Source organism: Perognathus longimembris, chromosome 23, assembly GCF_023159225.1.
Source record: "Perognathus longimembris pacificus isolate PPM17 chromosome 23, ASM2315922v1, whole genome shotgun sequence".
In the NCBI taxonomy this organism is placed as follows: Eukaryota; Metazoa; Chordata; class Mammalia; order Rodentia; family Heteromyidae; genus Perognathus; species Perognathus longimembris.
Window position 1 is genome coordinate 14,954,808 of NC_063183.1, and position 26,377 is coordinate 14,981,184.

At 47.4% G+C, this 26,377-nt stretch overlaps 1 protein-coding gene and 1 pseudogene across 3 annotated transcripts in view; both read left to right on the plus strand.

The window, feature by feature from the left end:
* The window catches only part of Srl (sarcalumenin), a 49,283-nt gene extending 27,070 nt beyond the window's left edge, over positions 1 to 22,213 (plus strand). For 2 of the 3 annotated variants that reach the window (XM_048332280.1, XM_048332279.1), the window contains exons 2-6: positions 10,748 to 10,849; positions 11,954 to 12,049; positions 16,171 to 16,287; positions 17,026 to 17,259; positions 18,948 to 22,213. In XM_048332280.1, the coding sequence (XP_048188237.1) occupies positions 10,813 to 10,849; positions 11,954 to 12,049; positions 16,171 to 16,287; positions 17,026 to 17,259; positions 18,948 to 19,759 (1,296 nt within the window). In that variant the 5' untranslated portion in view covers positions 10,748 to 10,812 and the 3' untranslated portion in view covers positions 19,760 to 22,213. Of the gene's footprint in view, positions 1 to 7,278; positions 8,587 to 10,747; positions 10,850 to 11,953; positions 12,050 to 16,170; positions 16,288 to 17,025; positions 17,260 to 18,947 lie in introns of all 3 variants that reach the window. The other variant, XM_048332278.1, reaches the window with a different exon arrangement.
* Positions 22,214 to 22,542: 329 nt separating this feature from the next.
* LOC125341087 lies at positions 22,543 to 25,621 on the plus strand (annotated as a pseudogene).
* Positions 25,622 to 26,377: the final 756 nt, after the last annotated feature.

Here is a 26,377-nt window from a genome sequence, read left to right on the forward strand (position 1 = left end):
CTCCAATACTGTGTGTGTGTGTGTGTGTGTGTGTGTGTGTGTGTGTGTTGTCGGTCATTGGGCTTGAACTCTGGGCCTGGCATTGTCCCTGAGCTCTTCAGTTCAAGGCTAGTGCCCTACCACTTTGAGCCATAGCACTACTTCTGGTTTTCTAGTGATTAATTGGAGATAAGAGTCTCACAGAGTTTCCTGCCTGGGCTAGCTTTGACCCAGTCCTCAGATCTCAGCCTTCTGAGTAGCTAGGATTACAGGTGTGAACCACTGGCTCCCGGCTTTGCTTGGCTTTTTGGTGCACATCTGGCCCCTCTACCACTTGAGACATACCTCCACTTCAGGCTCTTTTATTTTCTGGTTATTTGGAGATAAAAGCCTCATGGATTTATCTGTTCAAGCTGACTCTGAACATCAGATCTCAGATCTTAGTCTCCTGAATAGCCAGGAGATTTTATGTGTAAGCCACAGTACCTAGTTTTCAATTCTCTTTAAAATGAGGAAGGATTCCATGGGCTAAGAAGTCACTGTCTGAAACTGCAGGCATGGCTCAAGTGGTAAAGGGCCAGCCTTGGGTGAAAAAGTCACTGGAGAGCGCGAGGTTCTGAGTCCATGCCCCAGTACTGGCACAAAAGGAAAAACAGAAGAAAGAAGAGAAATGGTTGCACATTAAGTAAATAATTTTTTTTAAGTCACTGCCCTAAGTAAAAAAAAAGTGTTGTCATTGGCCGAGAGGCTGGGGTGTAGAGATGGGGATATGGCCTAGTGTGGGGTTAGCTTAGACATGGTTGAGAGCTGGGTTCGCCAGAGACAGCCATTAAACCTGGTGGCCTTGGGACAAGCATATCTCAGGGTTTCTTTTGCTTATTAATAATCAGACTGGTGGGCCTTTGAGATGATCCTTTCAACTTCCAGATCCAAAGGTTCTCTCTGATCACTGCTTTCAGTGCTGTATTCTATCACCTGGGTGAGTCATTTTAGGACTGCGGTCCAGCCAGGGACAAGTTGTCCTGGTGGGATTAGCCTTGAGTCTAGAAGCTCCACCAGGAAGCTGAAGAAACCGTCCAACAATGGCTGCCTCTTCCACTGTACCTTGACACACTCTTGTCTGAGAGAAGAGGTAAAGGCCAAAAGAGAATAACCAGAGAGGGTCTGTGGGTCCTGGGAGGATGAAGAAAACCTGCCTTCTGGAAAGTACTTCCCTGCTAAGGTCCTTAGGGCCATCATCTATCCCAGGTTACCAGATGAAATTTTCATCTAAGATGTGGACGAACAAAGGGCCCTAGGCCATGAACATTTACTTTGTAGAATTAGGTCAAGCAGAAGAAAGGCAGCGGAAGATGCCATTGACGCACAACCAAACATCCCAGGAGTGCTTAGAGACAAGATCCAGAAGAAGGAAAGGTCAGGCAGCCACCCAGGCTGCATGGACTCTGTGTTCTGACGTGCTCTGGGGCGCACTGGAAACCTAGCCTGTAAGAAGTTGATGTGTGGGCCAGGGATAGCCGGTGGATGACTCGGGACTCCTCTGCACCTCAAGGCTGGGGGTCCTGATACCCTGGGACTCACTGATCCAGGCACAGCATGGGAAAATATTTTTCCCCTGGGTTTTTATTACTGATGACTAATTTGCATAACTATGAGTGATGGCGGAAGGTAATGTCCTTCCCACAACTTGGGACATCCTGGTTTAGGTCCAAATGGATGAGAAGTCCTGTGGAAGAATATCTTCAGCAGATCTTTGTTAGGAATTTCTGCTATGGAGAATTGGGCAGGTTGGATAGAGTTTACACGGATGTGCACTTGAAACAGGTCAAAGCAATGAAAGCTTTTGGGTTCTGAGCTCATCTTCCCATCTCTACTTTTGACTTTAGGACAGAGCTCCCTGGCACGTAGTATGGAGGAAGGGTTGGTGTGGAGGGTCTTAGGCTTCAGTGGTCTTTAAATCACCTTTTGAAATGAATAGCTACACACTGGCCCAACAGTAGAGCCTGGGTTCTGTGGTTGAAAAGCCCTGCAGGTATGCCCCACTCTTCAATCTCCTGCTAGAATGGCTTGCTTAGCAGACCTCTTCTCTGCCCTGGGTCTGTTCCCTCATTGCACAAGCGGTTGATAATCCTTGCCTTTTCTGCTTGAGAGGGCTGTGAGGAGGATCAAAGAATAAGAATACAAATACGAACCACCTTGGAACTGTGAAGTTGCAGCGAGGATGGGACAGGATCTAGCCAGAGCCTCCTGTGTGTGGACCAGCAAAGTGAAACGAATAGTGGCGAAAGTAATAGAGAGGAGACTAGACAGAGATATTTTTAAGGAGAAGCAGGGAGAGGAAAGGAGTTGTGATTGTCAGTCTCCTTTCATTGGTCCCCCTCTAAAGAGTGGGGTGATGGATCAAGGAGGGCAGATAGTAGAGGAGGGGATATTAACCCTAAGTGATTTGTTTTGTTGGTTGAGGGGCTTGAACTTGGGGCTTGGGTGCTGTCCCTGACCTCTTTTGCTCAAGGCTAGCACTCTACAACTTTGAGCCGCAGTGCCACTTCCAGTTTTTGAGTTGTTAATTGGAGATAAGAATCTCACAGGAAGTTTTCTCCCCAGGCTGGCTTTGAACCATGATCCTAAGATCTCAGCCTTCTTGAGTAGCTAGGATTACAGGTGTGAGCCACTGGCGCTTGGCCCTAAGTGTTTTTTTTTTTTTTTGTTGTTGTTGTTTGTTTTTTGGCCAGTCCTGGGGCTTGGACTCAGGGCCTGAGCACTGTCCCTGGCTTCTTTTTGCTCAAGGGTAGCACTCTGCCACTTGAGCTACAGCGCCACTTCTGGCCATTTTATGTATATGTGGTGCTGGGGAATCGAACCCAGGGCTTCCTTCATTTATATGAGGCAAGCATTTTTGCCACTAGGCCATATTCCCAGCACCCCCTAAGTGATTTTTTTAAAAAATTAATTTTATTTTTTGCTTATGTGGTACTAAAGAATTGACCCAAGGGCCTTATGCATGCTAGGCAAGCACTCTACCATTAAGCCCCATTCCTAGCCCCCTAAGTGATTTTTATCTTCCTTTTCTGCTTAGAGAATTCTGTGGAACCCTAGCAGGTAAACCACCTGGGATGTTCAGTCCTAGCCTGACCCTGTCCTCAAGGCAAGCCTTTTAAGCACCTATCCCTTGCCAGAGCTTCCTCTTCTTCAGTTGGACTCAAGGGCCCTTGGCAACTCCACAATTCTCTGAGTCAATGGAAAGTACTGTGGAATGTGAGAGAAGCCGAGGAAACAAATTCAGGGTGAACTGCTGGTGGTAGGGAGAAGAGAGAGGAACTGAGCACAGTGCAGAGCTATTTTAGGAGTTATGGGGCTGGTGAGAGCCACTGAAAGTCTGGCTTGCAGAGGGGGCACCTGGAGAGAAGCAGGACTGGCTTAGGCAGCCAGCCCTCTGCCTGGCTGTGAGTAGGGCGGGGGCCCAGCTTGTCAGGAATTTAGGCTGTGCATAATTTGTAGGGCCAAGCTGGGGGCCTGCTATTCATTGGTCCTGACATCAGCACCCAGGCCTGTCCAGGGGCGGGGGTGGCTGGGTTGGCAGCAGCACATGCAGTACTGTACTTCATGTCCTGAGATGGACCCAGACTCATTTCATCAGGACCTCTGTGCCCTCCCACACCTCCAGCTCCAGGCAACAGGGGCTTCACCAAGAATCTAGGGAGGCCACCGAAAGGGAGGGAGGGACATGGGCAACCTCAGATCTTAGAGGATTAAACTACCCATAATGGTTGACTCTCCAAGTATCAGCCGTGTCTCCCAGGACAAACTTGGATCCAATGGGCACAGCTGCTTCCTGAAGTTGAGCTCTGGAGGGCCCAATAGGACAGTTGGTTTCATTGAGAGATTTATCCGTCAGAGAAGTTATATTTAGCCTGGGAAGGAAGGTCACAGGATATGAAACCATCACCCTCAGTTTTTTTTTTATTTTTATTTTATTTTATTTATTTATTTATTTTTGGCCAGTCCTGTGGCTTGGACTCAGGGCCTGAGCACTGTCCCTGGCTTCTTTTTGCTCAAGGCTAGCACTCTGCCGCTTGAGCCACAGCGCCCCTTCTGGCCATTTTCTGTATATGTGGTGCTGGGGAATTGAACCCAGGGCCTCATGTATATGAGGCAAGCACTCTTGCCACTAGGCCATATCCCCAGCCCTTTATTTTTTGTCAATTGTGGGGCTTGAACTCAAAGGTCTGGGCACTGTCCTTGAGCCTTTCTGTGCTCAAAGCTAGTGCTCTGCCACTTGAGCCATAAGCACCACTTCTGGTTTTTGAGTGGTTAACTAGAGAAAAGAATCTCACGGGGACTTTTCTGCCCAGGCTGGCTTTGAACCATAACCCTCAGATTTCAGCCTCCTGAGTAATTAGGATTATAGATGTGAGCCACCAGTGCCTGGCCACCCTTAGACTTTTTCACTTCAAATTGTGTAGCAGAAGGTCAGGGAAAGCTTGACCCTAAGAGGTGAAAGGTGTGTATGTAAATGTATATGTATACAAGGACCATGCTGGACCTTCCTTACCAGGGCTCAGGCATGGAAAGACACAGCAGTGTGAGGTCACGGTTAACCCCCAACATCTGGAGTCCTCATGCCCCTCAGGAGTATCCAAGTCTCTGACTCCCACCAGGGGACTCTTGAGAATATTGGAAATGTTACATAGGAGATCAGAGCTGTAGGCCATTCATCTTGTCACCTTCGTCCCATCACCAAAGCTGCCATCATCATCACCATGGTTGTCGTCATCAGCATCACCACTACAGTCATCGTCAATGTCATTGTCACCACTGCAACCATCTTCATCTGTGTCATAGCCATCATCATCAGAGGACATCAGGGGCATATAGAAAGAACTAGATTGCCCAGGGTAAAGCCTCAACTACTACTGTTCTAAGAGTAAAAGCCAGGTCTGGGGAGACCCATCTCAACTTTGGAGGCCACACTGGGCACCTTTCCAGTGGGGAAGGGCTGGAAACAGAAGCCTCAGGCAGGATTATTTGGCTTGGCAGTTGCAGTGGTTTGCAACTTTGTGTATTAGAATTACTGAGCTTTTTTTTTTTTTTAAAGTCCTGATGAGGGGACCACATCCTGGACTATTTAAATCAGAACTACTAGTGACCTTTATAGTTAGTGCTGAGAGCCACAGGTGGAGAGGCAGTGTTTTGGGAGTGGTATAGACCAACACCTCTCAAATCAACATGTAAATGAATCACCTGAGCATCTTGTTGACTAGAGGGTCTAATCAATGGGTCTTGGCGGGAGTTTCAGATGTACCTCTCCATCAAGCTCCCAGGTTAAGGCTGATGAGGCTGCTGGTCCTCCCATCATGCTTTGATACTAGCTACATACATTGGTACGTACATTGGTACCAGTGACTCTGGTTCCAGTCTCCTCACTTGTGAAACAGGCAATATAAACACTGAATTTCCAAAAGCAAGTAACATTTTATATTGCCTGGTACAGAGAATAACGTTTTTGTATTGCTTGGCAGAAATATATCTCGTATGATATTTAATCTCGCTGCTCAGAGGATTACTGGTGTCCTTGGGTCAAACCAGGTTTCTCCCATGGATTCCTCTCCAGGGGTGAGAGTTGGGGGAGCTAGAGATGGAAGAAATCAGGACTTAGAGGTATTTAGGTGCTTATGAAAACATTTATTTTTATGAAAACATTTAAATGCATGACATCCAGCTCCACATCCTGCTTGCGATGAAGGGACCAGGAAAACTACTGCAACTCGCATATAACCACAGACTTTTTGTGGGAAATGCAGGGGCCTGTAGACCCTGGAAACACAGAATTAAGATGCCTTTCCTGCCATTCAGTAGCCAGGAACATGATCTTTAAGTGCAGATACATGTAGACAGAGGCTGAGGTCTTCAGGGGGAAGGGGTCCCCTGTGCCCTCTGAACATGTTACAGACCAGGAGTTGGCAGTTCTGGGTTCTGGTCACCCCATAGCCATCTGGTAGCCTTGTGTCTGAGGCAGTCCAAATTTGACCCTAAAATCTGTCTGGCAGTAATAAGAGAGGTTAAGTGGGGCCATGACTATTAAAGCACCTGGGGAGGGGGAAAGTTTTACACATGAATATACAGGGCTCCTTTCTAATAAAGGCCCCAGAGCTCCCTGTCTTTCTGAAGTTGACACAGGTTGGCTGTGGAAACAAATGAGAAGCTATTTGCTCTCGATCCCCAAGGGCTACCCCAGCTTTCTGAGAACTGGCAAGGGGTTTACCCTAAGATGACTTTGGTCCATGGAATCAGAGATGAGAACCACAGGCTTAGCCTCCAGCAGAGATGGGGAGAAAGAGGCTTTGAGAGTCAAGGGGAATACAGACTGCTTCAACCACCCCAAGACAGGACACTTGAGGTCTGTGCATACATGTGCCTGCACTGTCCTCCCAGGGCAGGCCTCCTCCTGAGACACAGCCTAGCCCAAGTGGGAGGAGCAGGAAGGAGAGGAACCAACCCTTGCTCCACACCTCATTTTTAAAAGACATTAAACGTGACCCTTGGTAGCAATGTCTGGCACAGACTGGGCTCCTGCCTGCTCTCTTCTGCCTTGCTTTTCCTATGCCTTCTTCTTTCCTGGTAAAGCTACAAGCCCTTAGAAGGGGATCCCCACAGAAGGGGTTGGCTGAGGCCACTGGAAAGCCCAGGCCCTGTTTGGATATCTCCTCTTAGGCCCTGTTCCCTCTAATCTGAGGTAGCAAGGCCAGCAAATGCCTGCCCTTAAGGGGACAGAGTTAGATGTGTGACTTAATAAGGTTGAGAGCCACAAGTAATCCCCTAAGTACTTTGCCTTGTAACCTAAGATTATCTGGCTTGCAAACACCTGTTTTCACCCCTTTGCTGATAGTAGTATAAAAAGCTTGCTAGTTAATGACTCTAGGAACTGACAACGGGTAGAATGTACAAGCATTTGTCTTACCTTGGAAGTATCTCCTTGTGAGCCAGGCTGCACATGCCTTGTCAACAAGGTTGAGGGAGGACTAGAAGGGCTCACTCAAGTTTCCATCTAAAAACAATCATTGGGACCTTAGTGGGGAGACTGGAAGGCCAGGGTTAGGGTTGGGGGTGGGATTCTCAGGTTAGTGCAGCCAGCCACTAACTCCTTTAGTTATGGACAGCAGGTCAGTCTAACTCCCGGACCTATGGGAGGGAGCCAGACACACACCACCCTCCCAGGAGAGGGAGCTAGATTGGCCTAGATTCTTGAAGCAGAGCAAGTGCCAACCCTGTGAACTGACCAATCATGTTCTAATCATTTAGAACTGCAAGTCCCTGCTTCGGGTGGCACAGAAGATGTTGGCAATTTGTTGGAGAATCATTTCTCTGCTGGAGACGCAAGTCTAGAGGAGAAAGAAAGGGCACTCTATGCAGATGCGGCCCCTCCAGACAAGAATCTGCTCCTTCACTACCCAGACGGCAGGGAGGCTGAGAGCTCGGAGCAGACCACCACTGGGGTCCCCCCTGCTGCCACCGGCCCGGGCTCTGAGCCCGAAGCCAACCTCTCCAATGCCTCAGCTGCAGAGTCAGCTTCCCCCGAGGATGCTGCTGGGCCTGGGGAGGGCGAGGAGGGGTCACCAGCAGGAGGCGGCCTTCCTCTAGGAGGGGATGAGGGGCCCACACAAGAGGAGAGGCCAGAAGTCAGTTCAGGGGAGAAGGAGGTTGGGCTCTCCACAGAGGGGACTGTTGATGAGGAGGCAGAAGTACAGGTGGGGAATGGTGAGGTCCCCAAGAAAGCTGAGGGGGTTCTAGGAGACAACCTGGCTCAGGGAGCATCAGAAGAAGGGGGTACAGTGCCTAAAGCCATGGGAGCCTCTAGCTTGGAGGGTGAAGAGGGCCCTGCCTCAGAGGCAGAAAATGAGGCCAGCCTGGGATCTGATCATCAGCCAGAGGAGCTAGATGGAGCCTTGGAAACTGATAGGTCAGCATCAGAATCAGAGTCTGATGTGGATGCAGAAGCTGAGGAGGGCACTGAGGCTCAGCCTCAGGTCAGTGCCCCAGAGACAGAAGACAAGGAGAGCACAGAGCCTGATCACCAGCCTGCAGAAATAGAAGAAGCACTGGACACCTCATCTGTTGGGGTAGAATCAGAGGCTAAGATGGACACAGAAGCTGGAGAAGGGGCTGAGGACAAAGGCGAGTCTGGTCCCACTCAAGAGGCTGGCCAGGCCACAGAGACCAGTGAAGAATCCAGTGGCATTCAGAGCTCTGGGGCTGGGGAGATGGAAGAGAAACACTCCTCCAAGGACCAGACGCCTGAAGAGGGCCCAGACGAAGCTTCCTCTGAGGATGAACAAGATGAAGGTGCAAGTGAGGAAGGAGTTCTATCTGAAGAAGAGTCTGGAGAAGACAGCGGCGACGGGGCTAGCTCAGAAGAAGGAGGTGCCTCTGAGCAGGCTGGGGAACCCCAGGAAACAGCAGGAACTACAGAGCCTGGGGAGGAAGGGGCACAGCACAACAAAGAGGATTTGAATGCAGAGTCTGAGGAGGGTGGTGAAGCCCAGGACACTGGGGCAGAAGAGCCCGAAGAGGAACCCCAGGGGAGGGGGAATCCTATCATTGCTACCCAGGGTAGGATTGAATTCCTTAGAGCAACCCCAACAACACTGGGGGCAGTCACATTCTTTATGGAAGCCTTGCATGTAGTGAGATAGACAGGGTGGGTGGGAGAGTCCTGGAATGACTGGGTGAGGGGTCTAGTTCCAGACCCTGACCCAGGAAGCCACTCTCAGGTAGCTTCTTAGCCCCTTGTGGAGTCACTGAGTGAGAAGGTCCACAAGGACCTGGCCACCTACCTTTGTGCCACTAAGTGCACTTTAACAAAGTCCAGTGTCTGAGCACAAGGAGCCTGATGACAGGTTCAAGGCCCTGGGATTGGCTGTGGATGGAGGTGCAGGGAGTTGGTGGGTGGTTGGGTACCACAGGTGTTTACCTCATGGACTGGTAACTAGGTCTCCTCTTAAAGACCTGTCATAAGAATCATGGGGAACTGGAACTGAGGGGTGAGGGTTTTGGTATGATAGCTCAAGCTGACCATGACCACTAGTCTCCCTCAAATACACACTTAGGTCAGAGCATCCTTCAGAGGGCCAGGGGATGGGAGAGGGTAGTGGAGCAGGGGAAAGCTAGTTAGAGATGTATCTGATGCCAGAGATGGTGGGACCTGCAGGCCTCACCCCCAGGCTGTGTTGACAGTATCTTAGAAGCTCGTTTTCAGGGTCCATGTTGGGATCTGGCTGTCAGTTTTCTGGCTGGCTTTCCCACAGCTCACCTTAATGTACATACTGTCTTGTCAGGTTACTTGCATGCTCTGTAAAGGGGGCGGTTCTGACATCCATAAGGTCCTCTCATTTTCTCATCCTCCTTGCTGTGGGTCTTGATCAGGGTCTGCATAGGTTTGATCTGCTGAGATGCTTCAGGAGATAGAATGATACTGGACTCCTGCCCCTCAGGCTTAAGTCTGCACCTTCCTAATCTGAGACCCTCTGAGTGGGCAGCCTGGCTAGAGACCTTACGGCTGTGACCTTAGAGGCCCGGGGACATGAGCAACACAAGTGAGGGAGCTGGCAGCAGAGGATGGATGCATTGGCATCTCTTGCTTGCTTGGTTAGAAGGACAGCTGACCCCACCCAGCACACACACATATACACATGCATGCACATGTGTCCACACACACACACGCCAGATACTCTGCAGAAGCTTCTTCTGCCCCACTTCCTGCCAATGTCGTCTTGATAAGATGTATATTCTGTGGGTCAGTTGTCTTCTTGAAGCCTCACAGTGACTCCGGCTACCTTGGGATGAGATGCAAAGCCCTACAGTGGCTTTTACAGCTGTTGAATCAGCTCCTTCGCACTTTTGCATCTCTCATCTCTCCCTCCCTCGTTAAACAGCTGTGTCACAGCCCACTCCTCTCCCTGCTTGGCTAATTAATCTCTACTGAGCAGCAGACCCTAGAGAGCTTTCTCCTGATCCCCACTAAGCCTTCAGTACACTTCTTAGGCCCTCAAAATATCAGGGGTTTTTCCTCCTGTAGCTGCTTCACTGTTTTAAAGCCTCTTTCACATATTAAATTAAAAAAAAATCAGCTCTGTCCTCCTGGATTGTAAGAGAGCTCCAGAAGGGCAGAAGCTATGCCAGGGTAGGCCTCACTATATCCCATCATGAGACTTCCAGTTTGGCACATAATAGGTACTCAATACATTCACTTATTTATTTAGTTAATTTTTTGACAGTCCTGGGACTTGAACTCAGGGACTGGATACTGTCCCTGAACTTCTTTTGCTCAAAGCTAGCACTCTATCACTTGAGCCATAGCACCACTCTGTTTATGTGCTACTGAGGAATGGAACCCAGGGCTTGGTGCAGCTAGGTAAGCACTCTACCACATAAGCCACATTCCCAGCCCTATTTAGTTCATTTTTGAGATAGAGTTTCATTATTCATCCCAGGATGGTCTTGATTTGCCATCCTCTTGCTTCATTCTCTTGAGTACTGGGATTATAGGTGTGTTCTGCCATGCCTAGCACTCAATACTTTTTTTTTCTTAAATAAATAAAACAGGTCATGGCTCTTAGAAGTTGAGTTTGGATTTTCAGATTCCAGAACTCAGTTCAGTTCAACCTGGCAACTTCGTTCCGTACCTACTGAGTCCCAGCCCTTGTCCACCTCTGTAGCACTTAGAACTTTACCTGCTCTGGCTTTGCCCTGACTCCATTGTTTCTCTCCCTAGAAGAGGCAGACGATGTGAGTGAAGAAGCACCTTTGAGGGACCGCTCCCACATTGAGAAAACTCTGATGCTGAACGAGGACAAGCCGGCTGATGATTACTCAGGTAATGGGAGGAGGGAGACAGGCTGGGATAGCCATGGGGCTGTCCTTGGGCAGAGCCTTGGAGGTGACAAGGGAGCCTGGGGCCAGTAGCTCCAAGGCCAGAAAGGGCCTCAGGGAAGAGGAGAGTCCCAGAGGTGTAGGTTCTGTGAAAGGGGCCAAAGCAGGGGCTGGGAGGCCATCCAAGCAAAAGGCTCAATGTAAGTGTGAAGGGCAGATTCCAGGGCAGCCACCTGTAGGATGTGCCAGCCTCTGTCATCTGAAGGGAGGATGGTTAATAAGAATTCTTCGTGTGTGTGTGTGTGTGTGTGTGTGTGTGTGTGTGTGTGTGTGTTTTAAGTTTGCAAAGCTCTTTCATGTCTGGTGTTTCATTTCCATCCTCATAAGAACCCAAGGATTTCAGTGGGGTTTGTGGTCTTCTGTTTGCTGTTGAGCTAGCCAAGCTCAGAACTACGTGGTTGATTTGCTCTTGGCACTCAGCCAGCAAGTGGCAGAACAGGGCTAGAACTTTGCTAGCCTTCAGTCCATCCATCATTCTGGGCAGGATCCCCCCTGTCCTCCTGTGTTGCACATCTGGCAACTACTAGCTGCTTCTCCAGGAGGAGACGTGTGGCATGTGTGGCCCCTCCTAGGGGGTACTGGGGATTGCAGTGATGGGTAAAGGCAAGGGAGGCCATCCTATGTATAGTCCTGCTGGGCATCTAGCTTCTTACTCTCATGGCCTAGGGCTTCACAAGCAGGCAACAGAGAGAAAGAGATGGGGTTCTGTCTCCAAGGAAAGGGCTTTCCCTTAGGAGCAGGCTGGGCCAGTGTTTCTGGATACACTGTTGAGGTGGATAAGGAGGACAGATGGGTTTTGTTGTTTTTTTTTCTCCTAGAAAAATAGCTCAAGAAGCTTTGAGGGTAGGTAGGAGAGTGCTCTTGAGGATCTCTGATGGTTGGAATGTGGATCAGCTTTGGCCACCATGAGTGTGAGGACATCACACCATCTCGGGCTACAGACAGCTCTTGTTCCTCACTGGCCTGGTGTATGAGATTGTTCCACAGTGAGGAGAACCTGAAGCCCACCTTGCCTGATGCTCTCCTCTTGTTCTTCTCTTCCCCTCAGCGGTGCTACAGCGGCTTCGAAAGATCTACCACACATCCATCAAGCCCCTGGAGCAATCTTACAAATACAACGAGCTTCGGCAGCATGAGATTACAGGTACAACAGCAGGCCAGAGTCAGGGCTGCACCTCTGACCCACTCAGACTCCCCTGGTGACTGCGTGGCTCAGTGCAGCTCACAAGCTCCAGAAGTGAGGTGTGTTTCCATGCCAGGGCCCAACTCTCCTGAGCAGTGGACAGGATTGGGACTTAAGTCCTGTGCAATGCTCTGTCATGGTTTGATGGGCAGCATTTCATTGTTGAGCATTGCATGTCTCAGAAGTGTCAACTTGATGTCCTGGGCAATGATGCCAGCTTATATCCCTCCTGTGATTAGCAGCTATCTGAGGCAAGATTCCCTGTTCATACAAGCATGGTGTCTGAGCCTCTGATTGGCTGGGACTCCTTCCCCCCACTTCTCTATTTCTCTTCTCGGGTGGCTTTTCTTGGGTCTAGACTCTTTGATTTTGTTTTAAAACAGGGTCTTGTTACATAGTCAGGCAAGTCTGTGCCTCTCTGTTTCTTCTCTGGGGCAAAATACCCTGTTCTTCAATTTCCTGTGCTGTTTCTTGCATGCCTAAGAGACAATCATCTTCCTCTACTTCCTACAGGAGGCTCAGGACCCTGTTGTAAGGTCACTTGGTCTCCCAGCAGCTTCCCCTTGCCTTCCACACTGGCCTTCTCTTCTAGCCCTGACACCAAGCATGGCATGGCCCTCTCAGGAAACTCTGGCCTTAAAGCAGCAGAGGCCAGGAGGCTGTGTCTGCAAGGAAGGCCCGCGTTCCTGGCTTCAGGCCTCTCTTTGTGGACTTGGCTCTTTTTTCTTAGTCTCTTGCCAGCTTTCTGCATGACCTCCTGTCTCTGGGGCTCATGGCTGGCCCCATCACTAGCCTCCCACACATGCCTGCAATGCCCCCTGCCGTGGAGAGCCGGAACAGCAGCCCTGGGAAGCCCTAGCTGTGTAGGTTTCAGAATATTCAGGTCCAGAGTTGGCCTTGGTATTACTTTGGGCCTGTAACATGGCTTTTGGTGAAATTTCTGTAGCAGTACACCTGCCACTCTCTCAGCCTGTCCTATCCCATCCTCTCTGCCCCAGCCTCATGAGGGCCTTGGGTGTACTTACAAGCAGCTAGGAAGGAGCAGGAACACAGTACTGCTTCCAAGGTGGCCACTTATAAGACACTGTATTAACTGGATAGGCAATTCATACCTATATAATCCAAGCTATTCAGGAGGCTGAGACCTGAGTATTATGGTTCGAAGCTAGCTCGGGCAGAAAAGTTGACGAGATTCTATCTCCAATTAACTAGAAAAATGCTGAACTAAAGGCATGGCTCATGGCATGAACACATCATGAGCAAGCAAAACTAGCAAGAAAGAGCATGAATTCCTGAGTTCAAGCCCCAGTACCAGCATACAAAAAGGTGATGATATGGTATCTACAGTTCTGCGTATACATGCATTAAAGCGGGGCTGGGGCTGGGGCTGGGGATATGGCCTAGTGGCGAGAGAGCTTGCCTCGTATACATGAGGCCCTGGGTTCGATTCCCCAGCACCACATATACAGAAAACGGCCAGAAGTGGCGCTGTGGCTCAAGTGGCAGAGTGCTAGCCTTGAGCAAAAAGGAAGCCAGGGACAGTGCTCAGGCCCTGAGTCCAAGGCCCAGGACTGGCCAAAAAAAAAAAAAAAATATCTGAAAGCAATAAGATATACGTGAGCTCTGATACTGAGTGCAGTGGTATACCTGCCTGTAATCCCAGTCATTGGAAAGCTGAAGAAGGAAAATCTCATGTTTGAGACAGCCTGGGTGGCGTTGTGACACACTATCTCAAGAAATTGAAATCAGTACTGATGCCAGGAACTCTGCCAACTACAAAGGACCCTGAGACAGGATGATCACTCAAGCCCCCATGAGTCTGAGACAGACTGAGCAACATCTCAGACTGACTTCATCTAAAAAAAAAGTTAGTAGTGGTTAGTCCTGAAAGAGGTTGTTCCTAGATAGACTGAGGGCAGAGGTAGGCCTTTCATTACATACCTTTTAATGTTTTTAAATTTTGAATCAATAAATTAAATAAAGTTATATAAAAAATGAGAACTAATGGGCCTACCAGTTTTGGACTTTTCCCAGGCTTAGGAAGACAAAGGTGTGGAGAACCTTGGTGCCTCATTAACATAGGGTTGAGAGTCAGGGAATTGCTGCAGGAACAGAGGCCTGAAAGTCAGCAATCAGACCAACTCCATCTCCCATCCTTGCTCCTTTACTTTTATTCATTTGTTACTGAGGATTGAACCCAGTGTCTTTCACATGCTAGATAAATGTTCTACTAAGGCATCATATCCCACACTCCAACCTCCACATTTTTTTGTTGGCGGGGGTTTACCGGGCTTAAATGTAGGACTTCATGAGTTCATCTTTTTCACTCATGGCTGACTCTCTACTGCTTGAACCAGTGGTAGAATGCCTCTAGTTCCAGCTTTTTGCTGATTAGTTGGAGATAAGCATCTCTTGGATTTGTCTACTAGGTTGGCTTAGAACCATGATTCTCAGATTTCAGCTTCCTGAGTAGCTAGGATTATAGGCTTGAACCACTAGTCCCTGGAGCCCACCCCTGCTTGTGAAAACAGAACTTTGTTTTTTTTTTTCTTAGGGGCCCAGGAAGAATGGCTTAGCCATTCCTGCTCCCCAGCCTAGCTTCCAAAAGGACCTTGGACACAAGCCCAAGAATACAAGGATTCCAAGTTTTAGTGTTTGCTCTTGAACACTGGCAAATTAGACTTGTATTATAAGAGGCTCTAGAGCCTGAGGCTGGGCTGGGCTTCAGGGAGGGTTTCTGGGAGTCCAGTGAAGAAGAGAGTTGGAGAGCTGGAGACAGGCAAGCTGACTCCTAGATTATATAAGGTTTTTTTTTTTTTTTTTTTTTTTGTGTGTGTGTGTGTGTGTGTATCTTTAAAAAACGTTAGCAGCTGGGCACTGGTGGCTCACACCTGTAATCCTAACTACTCAGGAGGCTGAGATCTGAGGATCACGGTTCAAAGCCAGTCTGGGCAAGAAAGTCTGTGAGACTCTTATCTCCAATAAACTTCTCAGAACAAGCCGGAAGTGGCTCTGTGGCTTAAGTAGTAAGAGTGCTAGCTTGAGTAAAAGAATCTCAGGGACAACACCCTGGTCCTGAGTTCAAGACTGAGGACTGGCAGCAGCAACAACAACAACAACCCTTTAGGAAGCAGAATTAATTCCATGTGGAATCTCTATTTTCCCTTTATTATTATTATTATCATTATTACATATACATATATGAGACAAGCACTCTTGCCACTAGGCCATATTCCCAGATCCTATTATATATACATATGTATTATTTTTGCCAGTCTGGGGCTTGAACTCTGGGCCTGGGAACTGTCCCTAAGATTTTATGCTCTAGGCTAGTGTTCTACTACTCCATTTCTGGCTTTTTTGTGTGTGTTTAAGTTTGGTGGAGATAGGAGTCTCATGGACTTCCCTGCCTGAGCTGGCTTCTAACTATGATCCTTAGATCTCAGCCTCCTGAGTAGCTAGGATTACAGACATGAGCCACCAGCACCTGGCTATGTCTTCCCTTTTTTTTTTTTTTGGATATGTTTGCCAATCTTGGGGCTTGAATTCAGGATCTGGGCTGTCTCTGAACCTCTCTGTGCTCAAGGCTAGTGCTTTAGCACTTGAGCCACAGTGCCACTTCCGGCTTTTTCTGTTCATGTGGTACGAGGAATCAAACCCAGGGCTTCATGCATGCTAGGCAAGTACTCTACCTCTAAGCCACATTCTCATCCCTCCGTCTTCCCTTTTTATGAACCATTATCCTCCAAGTTTAGCCAGGAGAACTCACCCAGGGCAGTGTTCATCTAGTGTATTAATTCACTTAGATTTTCTTCCTGGTACAGACAGATATGTCAAGGATCTAGGCAAGGTCATAACAATGACTTCTGGGGTGTTTTAACTCAGTGATTGCACTTAGCAAAAAAGGTGAGACTATGTACACTGATCTTCTATCCTCCCCTACCCCCCCCCCCCCCGGCCCAATGCAGAACCCAACAACCCAACTGGACAATAGCTGGGGAGGCAGAGTGCTCTGGAGATGGTGCTCCTCCTTCAGTGAAACCCACCACTTCACTTCTGTTCCTAATTCCTGTTTTCCACAGATGGGGAGATTACTTCCAAGCCAATGGTGTTGTTCCTGGGACCGTGGAGTGTTGGTAAATCCACCATGATAAACTACCTCCTAGGGCTGGAAGACACTCGCTACCAGCTCTATACAGGTGAGCAATGTCTGAGTGACTATTGGTAGCTGAATGGCATATGTGAAAGCACTAAGAAAAATTACAACATTTATGTAGATCGTCAGTATAATCATGGAAACCATATACAAGAGACCAGCAGCTATACTATGCCCACATTATTCAACAGGAACCCAAAGTTGAAACAACTCAAATATCCCTGAGTGGATGAACAGATAACCAAAATGTGGTCTGTCTGTAGAGCAGAATGTTAGTGTTAGAAAGGAATGATGCATGCTGCCAGAATGCATCAGGCATATTTGACACATTACACGTGAAATAAAGCCAGGCACGAAGGACAGGTACTGTATCATTCCACTCATATGAGGAGTCACATTTACCTACAGTAGGAACATTCATTCATAGGGACAGAGATAGAGAGTAGAGGTTGCTGGGGGCTGAGGAAGTTGTGGGGAGTTAGTGTTTAATGGGTACCAAGTTTTAGTTTGGGAAGACAAAAAGGTTCTAGAGATAGGTGGTAGTAATTGTTTTGCAACAGTGCAAATGTACTTAATGCCACTGAACTGTATGTTTCAAGACAGTTGAGATGGTAGATTTATATTCGTGTCTTTTACTACAGTTGAACTGAAAAAGGGAACCACTAGCAAGCACACGTATCCTATGCTGTGGCAAACCCCTTCCGAGACTCCTCGCCTCCCTCATCCTTTTCAGTAGTATCCTCATGGTCACTGTCTGCACACATCTGTTCTACCCATGCAGGTGCTGAACCCACCACCTCCGAGTTCACGGTTCTCATGCATGGGCCCAAGCTCAAAACCATTGAGGGCATTGTCATGGCTGCTGACAGCGCCCGGTCCTTCTCACCCCTGGAGAAATTTGGCCAGAATTTCCTGGAGAAGCTGATTGGTATAGAAGTTCCTCACAAACTTCTAGAGCGGGTCACTTTTGTGGATACACCAGGCATCATTGAGAACCGCAAGCAGCAAGAGAGAGGTAAGTTAGCACCCATTTCTATACAGCAGAATCCTGTCGTAGAAAACTACCATCCAGCCAGGTGCTGGTGGCTCATGCCTGTAATCCTAGCTACTTAGGAGGCTGAGATATGAGGATCATGGTTCAAATCCATCCCAGGTAGAAAGGTCCCTTGAGATTCTTATCTCCAATTAACCACTCAAAAACCAGAAATGGAGCTGTGGCTCAAAGTGGTAGAGTGCTAGCCTTGAACAAAAGAGCTCAGGGACAGCGCCCAGGGCCCAAGTTCAAGCCTCACAACTGACAAAAAACACCCCTCCCCCTGAAACTACCATCCATCATGGGCAGAAGGGAGGCTAAAGAGGGTGGGTGGGCGGGCCAGGGAAGGAAGTATGACCAGTGTTGCCCAAGACCAGGAGTTGCACTCTACTTCCACCCCTTCTCTGTCACTGTGACCTCCTTGGACTTTGGAGGGGTCTTGTCCTCTTCCTACTTCCTCAAGAACTGACTGGGTTTGGAGACTGCTTGTGTTTTCTCAAAGGAAGCACTAGTCTTCTCTGCTTCTAGAGGTCCAAGTTGGGGCCCACTTGCCTTTGGGAGACCTAGCCTGTCCTGGGTAGTGATTCGATCCCAGTTAGGTATATTTGGTTTCTGGCTGAACTGGATCTAAGGCTTCTGGACTTGCTGTAGGTGGAACCTAACTAACTGTTCTTATTACCACTTTCTGCTTTGTCAGGCCTGCTTCAGCCCAAACCTTTATTGGGCCCTCTAGATCCCTGCTTGCTTTCGGGTGGCAGAGGAATGGCCACTTTGAGCCTGGCAGGCGTGAGACTAAGCATAGACCACTAAATGTTGTTGTGACACAAGGGCATCTGCACTGATGTGTCCTAAACAAGGCAGTCATAGGAAAAAGTGACCCAATGGCAGGTCTCCATTTGTGGTTATGACTCTTATGGTTATAACTAGATCCTGTTTTATCAGTAATAGTATTATTGCTCATAATTACAACAGTAAGTCAACACTACTGCCCTAATATTGATTATGTGTCAGATACTTTGATACATTATTGGTTGGTCATTGTAGAAGAAAAAATTCAGTGTGTTCAAGATATCTCCTCATTTAGTAAACAAGAAAATTGAAGAAAGAAGGAAAAAGCACTAAAATACAGTGGGCACCACTTTGTGACTGGTAGCATTATTTAGGTGCTTTTCTCCTTTATAACAGCAGTCCTCTTTTCTTATTGCTCATCTTCTCATTTTCTAGCCAAAGAGCTAGAGCTCAGGAGCACCTACTCTCCAGCTGGCCAATGGCAAAGCCAAATTCCTGCCCAAGTCTTGATATTGTATCTGTGTTTCTTTCCCCTAAACCATGCATCTTCTCTCATTCTTCTGCTTCTGTGAATTCTTTTTTTGTTTTTCAATATCTTTGCCATTGCCCTAGATCTTTTAAGACATTTGGAAAATCTCTACTTCACTTCCCTGGAGACTTGTATTCCACTGTAGATTAAAGCAAGGTTCAAGCTGTTCTTGGTTGAAGGTTGACAAAGGGCAGGAGATACACAATTCATTTCTTAATAGTTTTTCAGAAACCCAAAAAATCCCCAGTGCTGTGACTTCTTTCAACACATGAATGGATTGGTTCTGGAGGGAGGGGCAAAGGGTTTTGCATGAGCCACACATAGCCTGACTTCTCATTCCTGTCTCCCCAAGGCTATCCCTTCAACGATGTGTGCCAGTGGTTCATCGACAGGGCCGACCTCATCTTTGTCGTTTTTGACCCCACCAAGCTGGATGTAGGTCTGGAGTTGGAGATGCTCTTCCGCCAGCTGAAGGGACGCGAGTCCCAGATAAGGATCATCCTGAACAAGGCGGACAACCTGGCTACACAGATGCTCATGCGTGTGTATGGGGCCCTCTTCTGGAGCTTGGCACCCCTCATCAATGTCACAGAGCCCCCTAGGGTTTACGTCAGCTCCTTCTGGCCCCAAGACTATAAGCCCGACACCCACAGGGAACTGTTCCTCAAAGAAGAGATCTCCCTTCTGGAAGATCTGAACCAAGTGATTGAGAACAGGTTGGAGAATAAGATTGCCTTCATCCGCCAGCACGCCATCAGGGTTCGTATTCATGCCCTTTTGGTTGACCGCTATCTGCAGACTTACAGGGACAAAATGACCTTCTTCAGTGATGGAGAACTGGTCTTTAAGGACATTGTGGAGGATCCTGATAAATTCTACATCTTCAAGACCATTCTGGCAAAGACCAATGTCAGCAAGTTTGACCTTCCCAACCGTGAGGCCTATAAGGACTTCTTTGGCATCAACCCCATTTCCAACTTCAAACTCCTCTCTCAACAGTGCTCTTACATGGGAGGGTGTTTTCTGGAGAAGATCGAGCGGGCCATAACTCAGGAGCTCCCCAGCCTCCTGGGTAGCCTTGGGCTTGGGAAGAATCCAGGTGCTTCCAACTGTGACAAAACAGGGTGTGGTGAGACCCCAAAGAATCGCTACAAGAAGCACTAGGGTTGTGTGTAGCTGTTCTGGGGTCCCTGTTGGAGAATGAGCTTGCGTCCTAAATATCTGAGAAGTCCTGGTTTATTAACCCTTTGAGCCACACTGGCGAGAATCAGTACACATTGGAGATTTGGGAGTTGAATGAGACTGGTGGTGGGGGCAGGTGCATGGATCTAGGAGGGGGAAAGTGGAAACTGTGAATTATAGCATGCTTGTCTTGTTGTTTCAGTGAGGAAGCATGGGTGAGGAAGAGCAAGGAGCAACCCTTGCTTTTCCTGGGTCCTGTCTGGAAGGGACAGAGAACAGCTAAATTCTAGTGCCTACTAAATCAATGAGGGTCAAATAAGCTATATGCAGCTGGAATTCCTTTCCCCCCTGTAAGCTGGGTAGATAACGAAGCCACAGTGACATGGAGTTCTCAGGTCTGTGTCAACTCCTTCCACACAGTCTTTTGTCTGTTCCCCATCCCTTCTCAGTTCCCTCTCAAGCTTGAGTGGACAATCTCTTGAGTCTGAATCTACTTGGGTTTTGAGCCTGTCCCAGGAACCTCTTCCCTGTTTCCCCAAGGAGGGTGGCAGTGCCTAGCATACCAGAACACTCAGAGAGAACAAGAGCTCCCAGGTCAGGGTGAAGGTCTGCCTCCTGACATGGTATTTCTTTGATATTTCACCAGAGGAGCTCAGACACTCCATTGGCTCTAAGAGGAGGGTGAGTGGATGGTGTCTTCAGGCCATTCCCTTCTTGGAAATGATTGAAATAAAGTACTCAAAGGGCTCAGGGGGTTAATTGGTTTGCAGTGTGTCTTTGTCTATTGCATGTCTTGGAAAACTCAGATCCTAAAGGCATTGGGTTTCAGAGAGGACAATGGAGGCCTTGCTCCTTGGTCTTGGGGACTTCTCTGGGCAGCCAGCCTCTCCCAAGTTTGGGAGGAGGCCGTTTCTACAGCTTCTCTGTGGAAACACATGGCAGAGGAGTTGCCCCTTCCGGTTACCATTACTATGGCTTTTCCTTTCTTCTCCATTCCCTGATGCATCAACACTTAAAACTCAGAGAATTTTCCTAGGATCAGAACCAGCACCAGCCATTTGGCACATACCCCTTTGGCAACCAAGGCCTAAGGTTCAATTTCTACTTGCACGTGAGGCAGGTGAATGTACCACAGGTCAGCCAAACACCAGTGAGTGTAAATTTGTGTGTACATCATCAAAGAGAGAGATTGAGGAAATGACAAACCCAAGGGCACAGAAAAAGAATTCCTTGTGAGAGTCCTGTGAGGCCCACACATAGGACCACCTTGGAGGGGAAGGCCTGGGGTCTGGGCAGCCTTTTGATGGAGCATGCCCAGTGAAATCATGAGTGTGCAGGGGTGGCCCAGAGTTGCCTCAAGCAGCCTTTCAAACACAGCCAACAGCTCTTCTTGGGAGCAAGCTGCCATAGATGTCTTGACCATGACACATGAGTGTCTACCAGCACCAGAAACTCACCTGGACCAGAGGAAGGGTGAGCCAGAGTTCCTTCCTCTGAGGATCCTGGGCAGATAAGCAGATCTAGTACCAATGTGGTCCACACAGAGAACGCAATTTAGGAGTTTGTATTTCTCTGAATTCTTAGTGGTCCAGAACCTCCTATGAAGGAGGCTGCTGCTTTGGACTTCTTTGTGGAGAGCCTCCACACAAGAGAGCCAGAGGCCCCAAAGATGCTTGCACACAGAGACACTGTCTCCAAGAAGCAAGTTAGTGGGAAAAGAAAAGCAGTTTCTGCAAGGGGGCATCCATGGAGCCTGGTGGCTTGGACTGATGAACTGCAATCTGTCCTGGAGTTTTCTTCCTTTAAAGCAAACAGTCCCCCTCTCTCCTCTCCATTTGGGAGACTGCCCCTGCGCCTTTCTCTTTCATGGTCCTCAAGCTCATGGGCTGCTTTTGGCATATCAGATTTGTTTTTCTTTTGTTTTTTCAATGCAGTCAGGGGAATTAAAAAAAAAAGGTAGAACTGTATGGACCTTGTTATAGCTGTCAATATCACCTATGCTTTGGGGGAGGCTGGTGGAATGGGGCTAATAAATTCATGCAACATTTGTATTTTTGAGGGGCTGCCTTATCAGTGTGCTCTTTTGATTTTTTTCTTTTCTCTCTTTTCCTTTTCTTGTTCCTTCCCTCTCTCCATTCTGTTCCTCTTCTTTTGCACCTACCTTTCTCTGTTGAACAGTACAGGTTAGAACCTGTGCTATCCTTTGTCCAGCTCTGTGGAGATAGATTTCAACCAGGATTCTCTTTTATTTTTATTTTTCTTGGGGACAGTGGTGGAGGGCAGAGCTGGAAGTAGAGGAAATGTAGTATCCAGAGATTCCCCAAAAGGAGTATGTGTGAATGTCTGTGCCGGAATGTGGCCAACCCTTTCCAGTGTTCTTTTCCATTCATATTTCAGTGGGGAAAATGTCTCAATAAAGTTCCAATCTCTCTTTAACACTTTGTCCTTCCTTTAACACAGTGCGTGACATATAGGAGCTCTTCACTTGTGTGCTGCTGGAATGCATAACTATCTGCTGGAGCAGTAAAGAAGGCAACTGGGTTTTTGCTTGCTTATTTTGTTTCTTTGAGACAGGATCTTGCCTCAAACTTGTGATCCTCCTGTCTCAGTCTCCCACATGTTGGGAATTATAGGTGTGTGCCCCTGCCTGGTTTGACTGTATATTCTGCCTTGTATGTAGATGGTCCCCAGTGGAGTTGTGGGGAGAGTCTGAGGTGGGAGAGTGGCTGGAATAATTGTGTGAATAGGTGAATGGATTATAGATTATGGAGGAGTATGTGTGGGTAGATGTGTGGGTGAGGTAAACCTGGGAGGCCCAGGGAGATTAGGGCAGAGGCAGTCACAGGAAACCAACCTGCCACACCGTGGATTTATAGGTGAAAGGCCTTAGAAAATTCATGTGTAGGGCTGGAAATGTGGCTTAGCGGTAGAGTGCTTGCCTAACATGCATGAAGCCCTGGGTTTGATTCCTCAGTGCCAAAGAAACAGAAAAAGCCAGAAGTGGTGCTGTGGCTCCAGTGGTAGAGTACTAGCTTTGAGCAAAAAGAAGCCAGGGACAGTGTTCAGGCTCTGAGTCCAAGCCCCAGGACTGGCAAAAACAAAACAAAACAAAACAAAATCATGGGTACTTGCAATATGAGTTCGGTATTCTGTGGCATTGGGATCAAGCATTTCCCAACCCAAGGAAATCTTAATTTTTCTTTAGGGGAGACCATAATGGCAATACAAAGGAAGTATTAGAAAAAAACCAAAACCAAGAACAGTGACATAAAGCTGTCTGTAGAAAAGGAATAGTCAATGGGTTCTGCCTTCCTCTTATCCTAAGGAGAAAGTACAAAGAAACATTTCCTGTACCTACAATAGAACCTATTAAGTGTTTCCCACACTGTCTCTAGGGAAGGGAACCAGCTTCCAGAGTACCTAAACTACCTGAGCTTCAGGCCTGGAAGTATGACCCCACTCACACTTAAGGGTAATGTACTAATCATAACAACTGAAGCTTTATGTGCGTTATTGCTTTTAATCCTCACAGTAACCCCACAGGGAGGTGGGCTGATAACACAGTTAAGCACACAGACTGGAATCAGATTAATCAGGATTGATCCTGGTTTTCCCCACATACTTAGCCTTAGGCAAATGACTGAACTCTCCTTTCACTTTCTTTACTCAGAAAATACAGATAATGATTGTCCCTCCCTCCTGGGGGTGTGGTTATAGTGGGGATTAAATGATTTGGTACATGCAACATGCTTATTCATGTTTTACCATTGAGACTGATGGTCAGAGTGATTGGGACGATGGCATATATAAGTGGGAGGTCCAAAGTTCTACCCAACACCTGGCTCTCCCTGTGGGTCATGCTAGGTTACTTACTTTGGGTTATATTAGGTGACATTGTGCCTTTCTGATCCCACATCTTTTTCTCTTCTCCACAAACTGGCAAAGTTCAAAATTGCTTCATGTTTTTTAATGGTTAGCCAAAACTTTGAATCTTGCTACATAACAAAATTTAAAGTATTGAAAAGTAATTTTTATGTATTTTTTAATATATTGAGATCTGTTTTCTAAACAAGAGAAATCTTAGCTCCACTTCACTTTTGATGTTCTCCATGACCTTATAAAATAGATGGGGAAAAACAGGTATATTTATTACTTCTAAATCCAAATCCAAAAAAAACCCCAGCACATCCAGAGAGTTCTGAGTTCACTCATCTAATATGTGATAATACATGACCAAATGGCTAAATCTCTACCCATCCAAATATTCTTCTACTGTTTTGTTTTGTTTTTGAGATGGGTCTATGTAGCCCAGGCTATCCTTGAACTTGATCCTTCTGCATCAGCCTCCCAAGTGCTAGGATTTTAAGTGTGCCACCCACCAAATTCTACCACACAGATTTCTGCTAATCTGTGATGCACAGTATCTCTCTCCCTCTCTCTCTCTCTCACACACACACACAAACACACAAAAGCAATCTTCTATTTATGAGGAGTGCAAAAGTATATTTCTATTTTTAGCAAGTTTCTGGAATTTTCCCAACATAACTTAAAAAGATTTGGAAGTTTTGTACATTTGTTAAGGCATAGTTTCTGTCTTGGGTTAAGTAGCCATCTAGTAAGAGCTATAAGGCACAGGACAGAGACTGGTAAGGGAAGTACATAGAATAAAGTGACATTTGCCAAACTGAACATTGGGATACATGATCTGGCAAAAGATTTTCTTTGCTTTTTCCTTTTTGCTGGTCATGGGGCTTAAACTCTGGGCCTCGGCGCTGTCCCTGAGCTCCTTTTTGCTCAAAGCTAGCACTCTACCATGTGCTACAGTGCACTTCCAGCTTTTTCTGGTGGTTAATTGAAGATAAAAGTCTTATAGCCTTTCCTTCCTGGGCTGGCTGAGCCTCCTGAGTAGCTAAGATTTCAGGTGTGAGCCACCGGTGCCTGAAAAGATTTTCTTTTTTATTTGTATGTTTTGAGATGGGGTCTTGTGATGTCCAGGCTGGTAAAAAGCACAGAAGATGTGCAGCTGGCAGCTGCACAGGGGTTGACCAGAAACTGGCACCCAGGAGCCTGCTGCCTGCCCCTGGGTCTGGATGGGAGGCACTAGTTCTTTGTCCTACCTGACTCTGCCTTACTCCTAAGAACTGGGAATCAGTCGATGTAGCCCCATAGGAGGTAGAAGAATCTCATGCCAGTATGTACTCTGTCTGTGAGTTCCTTCAGGGCTCCCCACCAACCCTATGGAGATCCAAATTTCTCTCCTTTCTCTCGATCCCTTCCATACTTTGGTACATTCGGTCCTTGTGGAGTTGGTAAAGATAAGTGACAGGGCCTGCAAAGACACTGTCCTGCATATACAACGAGGCCCTCCATCTTCCTGTCTACAGTGGTTGGGAAGGCACCGGCTAGGGAAAGAGATGCATTCTGTGCATTCCTGTGGATCTTCTAGCTGTGTCCTGTGTTTCATTCTTTAAAAAAAAAAAAAAGGAGGTGGGCCGTGGAGTCCATCTTGGAACAGCACCTGGAGGACACAATGAAGAATCCATCCTTTGTTGGAATCTTGTGCACAGTCACAAGGACTTAATCTTGGCTGCTGAGGTACTCTGTCAGATGAACATGCTGGAGTGATATCTGTTCTTGCCCAACAAGCAGCTAAGCTAACCTCTGACCCCACTGATACTCCTGTGGTATGTCTAGAACCAGATGATGGGAACATTATGGTCCAGAAACATGATAGCATAACAGTGGCAGTGCACAAAATGGCCTCTTGACATCTCATGTCAGTTTTATAGAAGACTGTCATAGGGATTCAACCTACCAATGCTAATTAAAACTTGTAAAACTATTGAATTAGCTTGCGACAGTATTAAATGGTTAGATCACTTACTTAATATGCATTGGGCCCTTTTCTATTTAATATAAGTTGCTTTTAAACTAACCTCTCAGGATGTGAATAAGAATTTTTCATACTCAAGGCCAGCACTCTACCACTTGAGCCACAGCTCCACTTCTGGCTTCTTGGAGATGGTTGATTGAAAATAAGAATCTCATGGACTTTTTTGCCCAAGCTGGCTTCAGACTACAATCCCCAGATCTTAGACTCTTGAGTAGCTAGGAATAAGTACAGGCATGAGCCACCAGTGTCTAGCTAAGAAAGGATCATATTTTGTTTCTTTGTGTCCAAAGATAATATGGATACAGGAAGGAATAAGCGGGGTTTCAGCTGGAGAAAATGGCTATGACAGGACAAACTAAAATGAGTATTTATGTAATAGCAAGTGGTCTAGTTTGAATGGGCAAGAAGTGAACAATGGCGTCCAAGTCATCTTAATCTATAGACTCTTTTACATACAATAGATAAATGTTTGGAGGCAAAAAACCTTTAAGTAGTTGTACAAAGGGGCTTCAACATGTCAATTTACAAGTGGAGTGAATCTTGATCAATGTCATCCCTGCCATCATTCTCCCCAAACTGCTCATTTGGCGACCTCGGCCCGCGTTCTCACCACAGCCAAATTGGTGCCAGTGTTCCTGTCATGGCTGGAGGGATCTAAGCCTTACCCCAGGGCACTTGATTCTCCTTCCAGGGGAAACTGAGGCCGC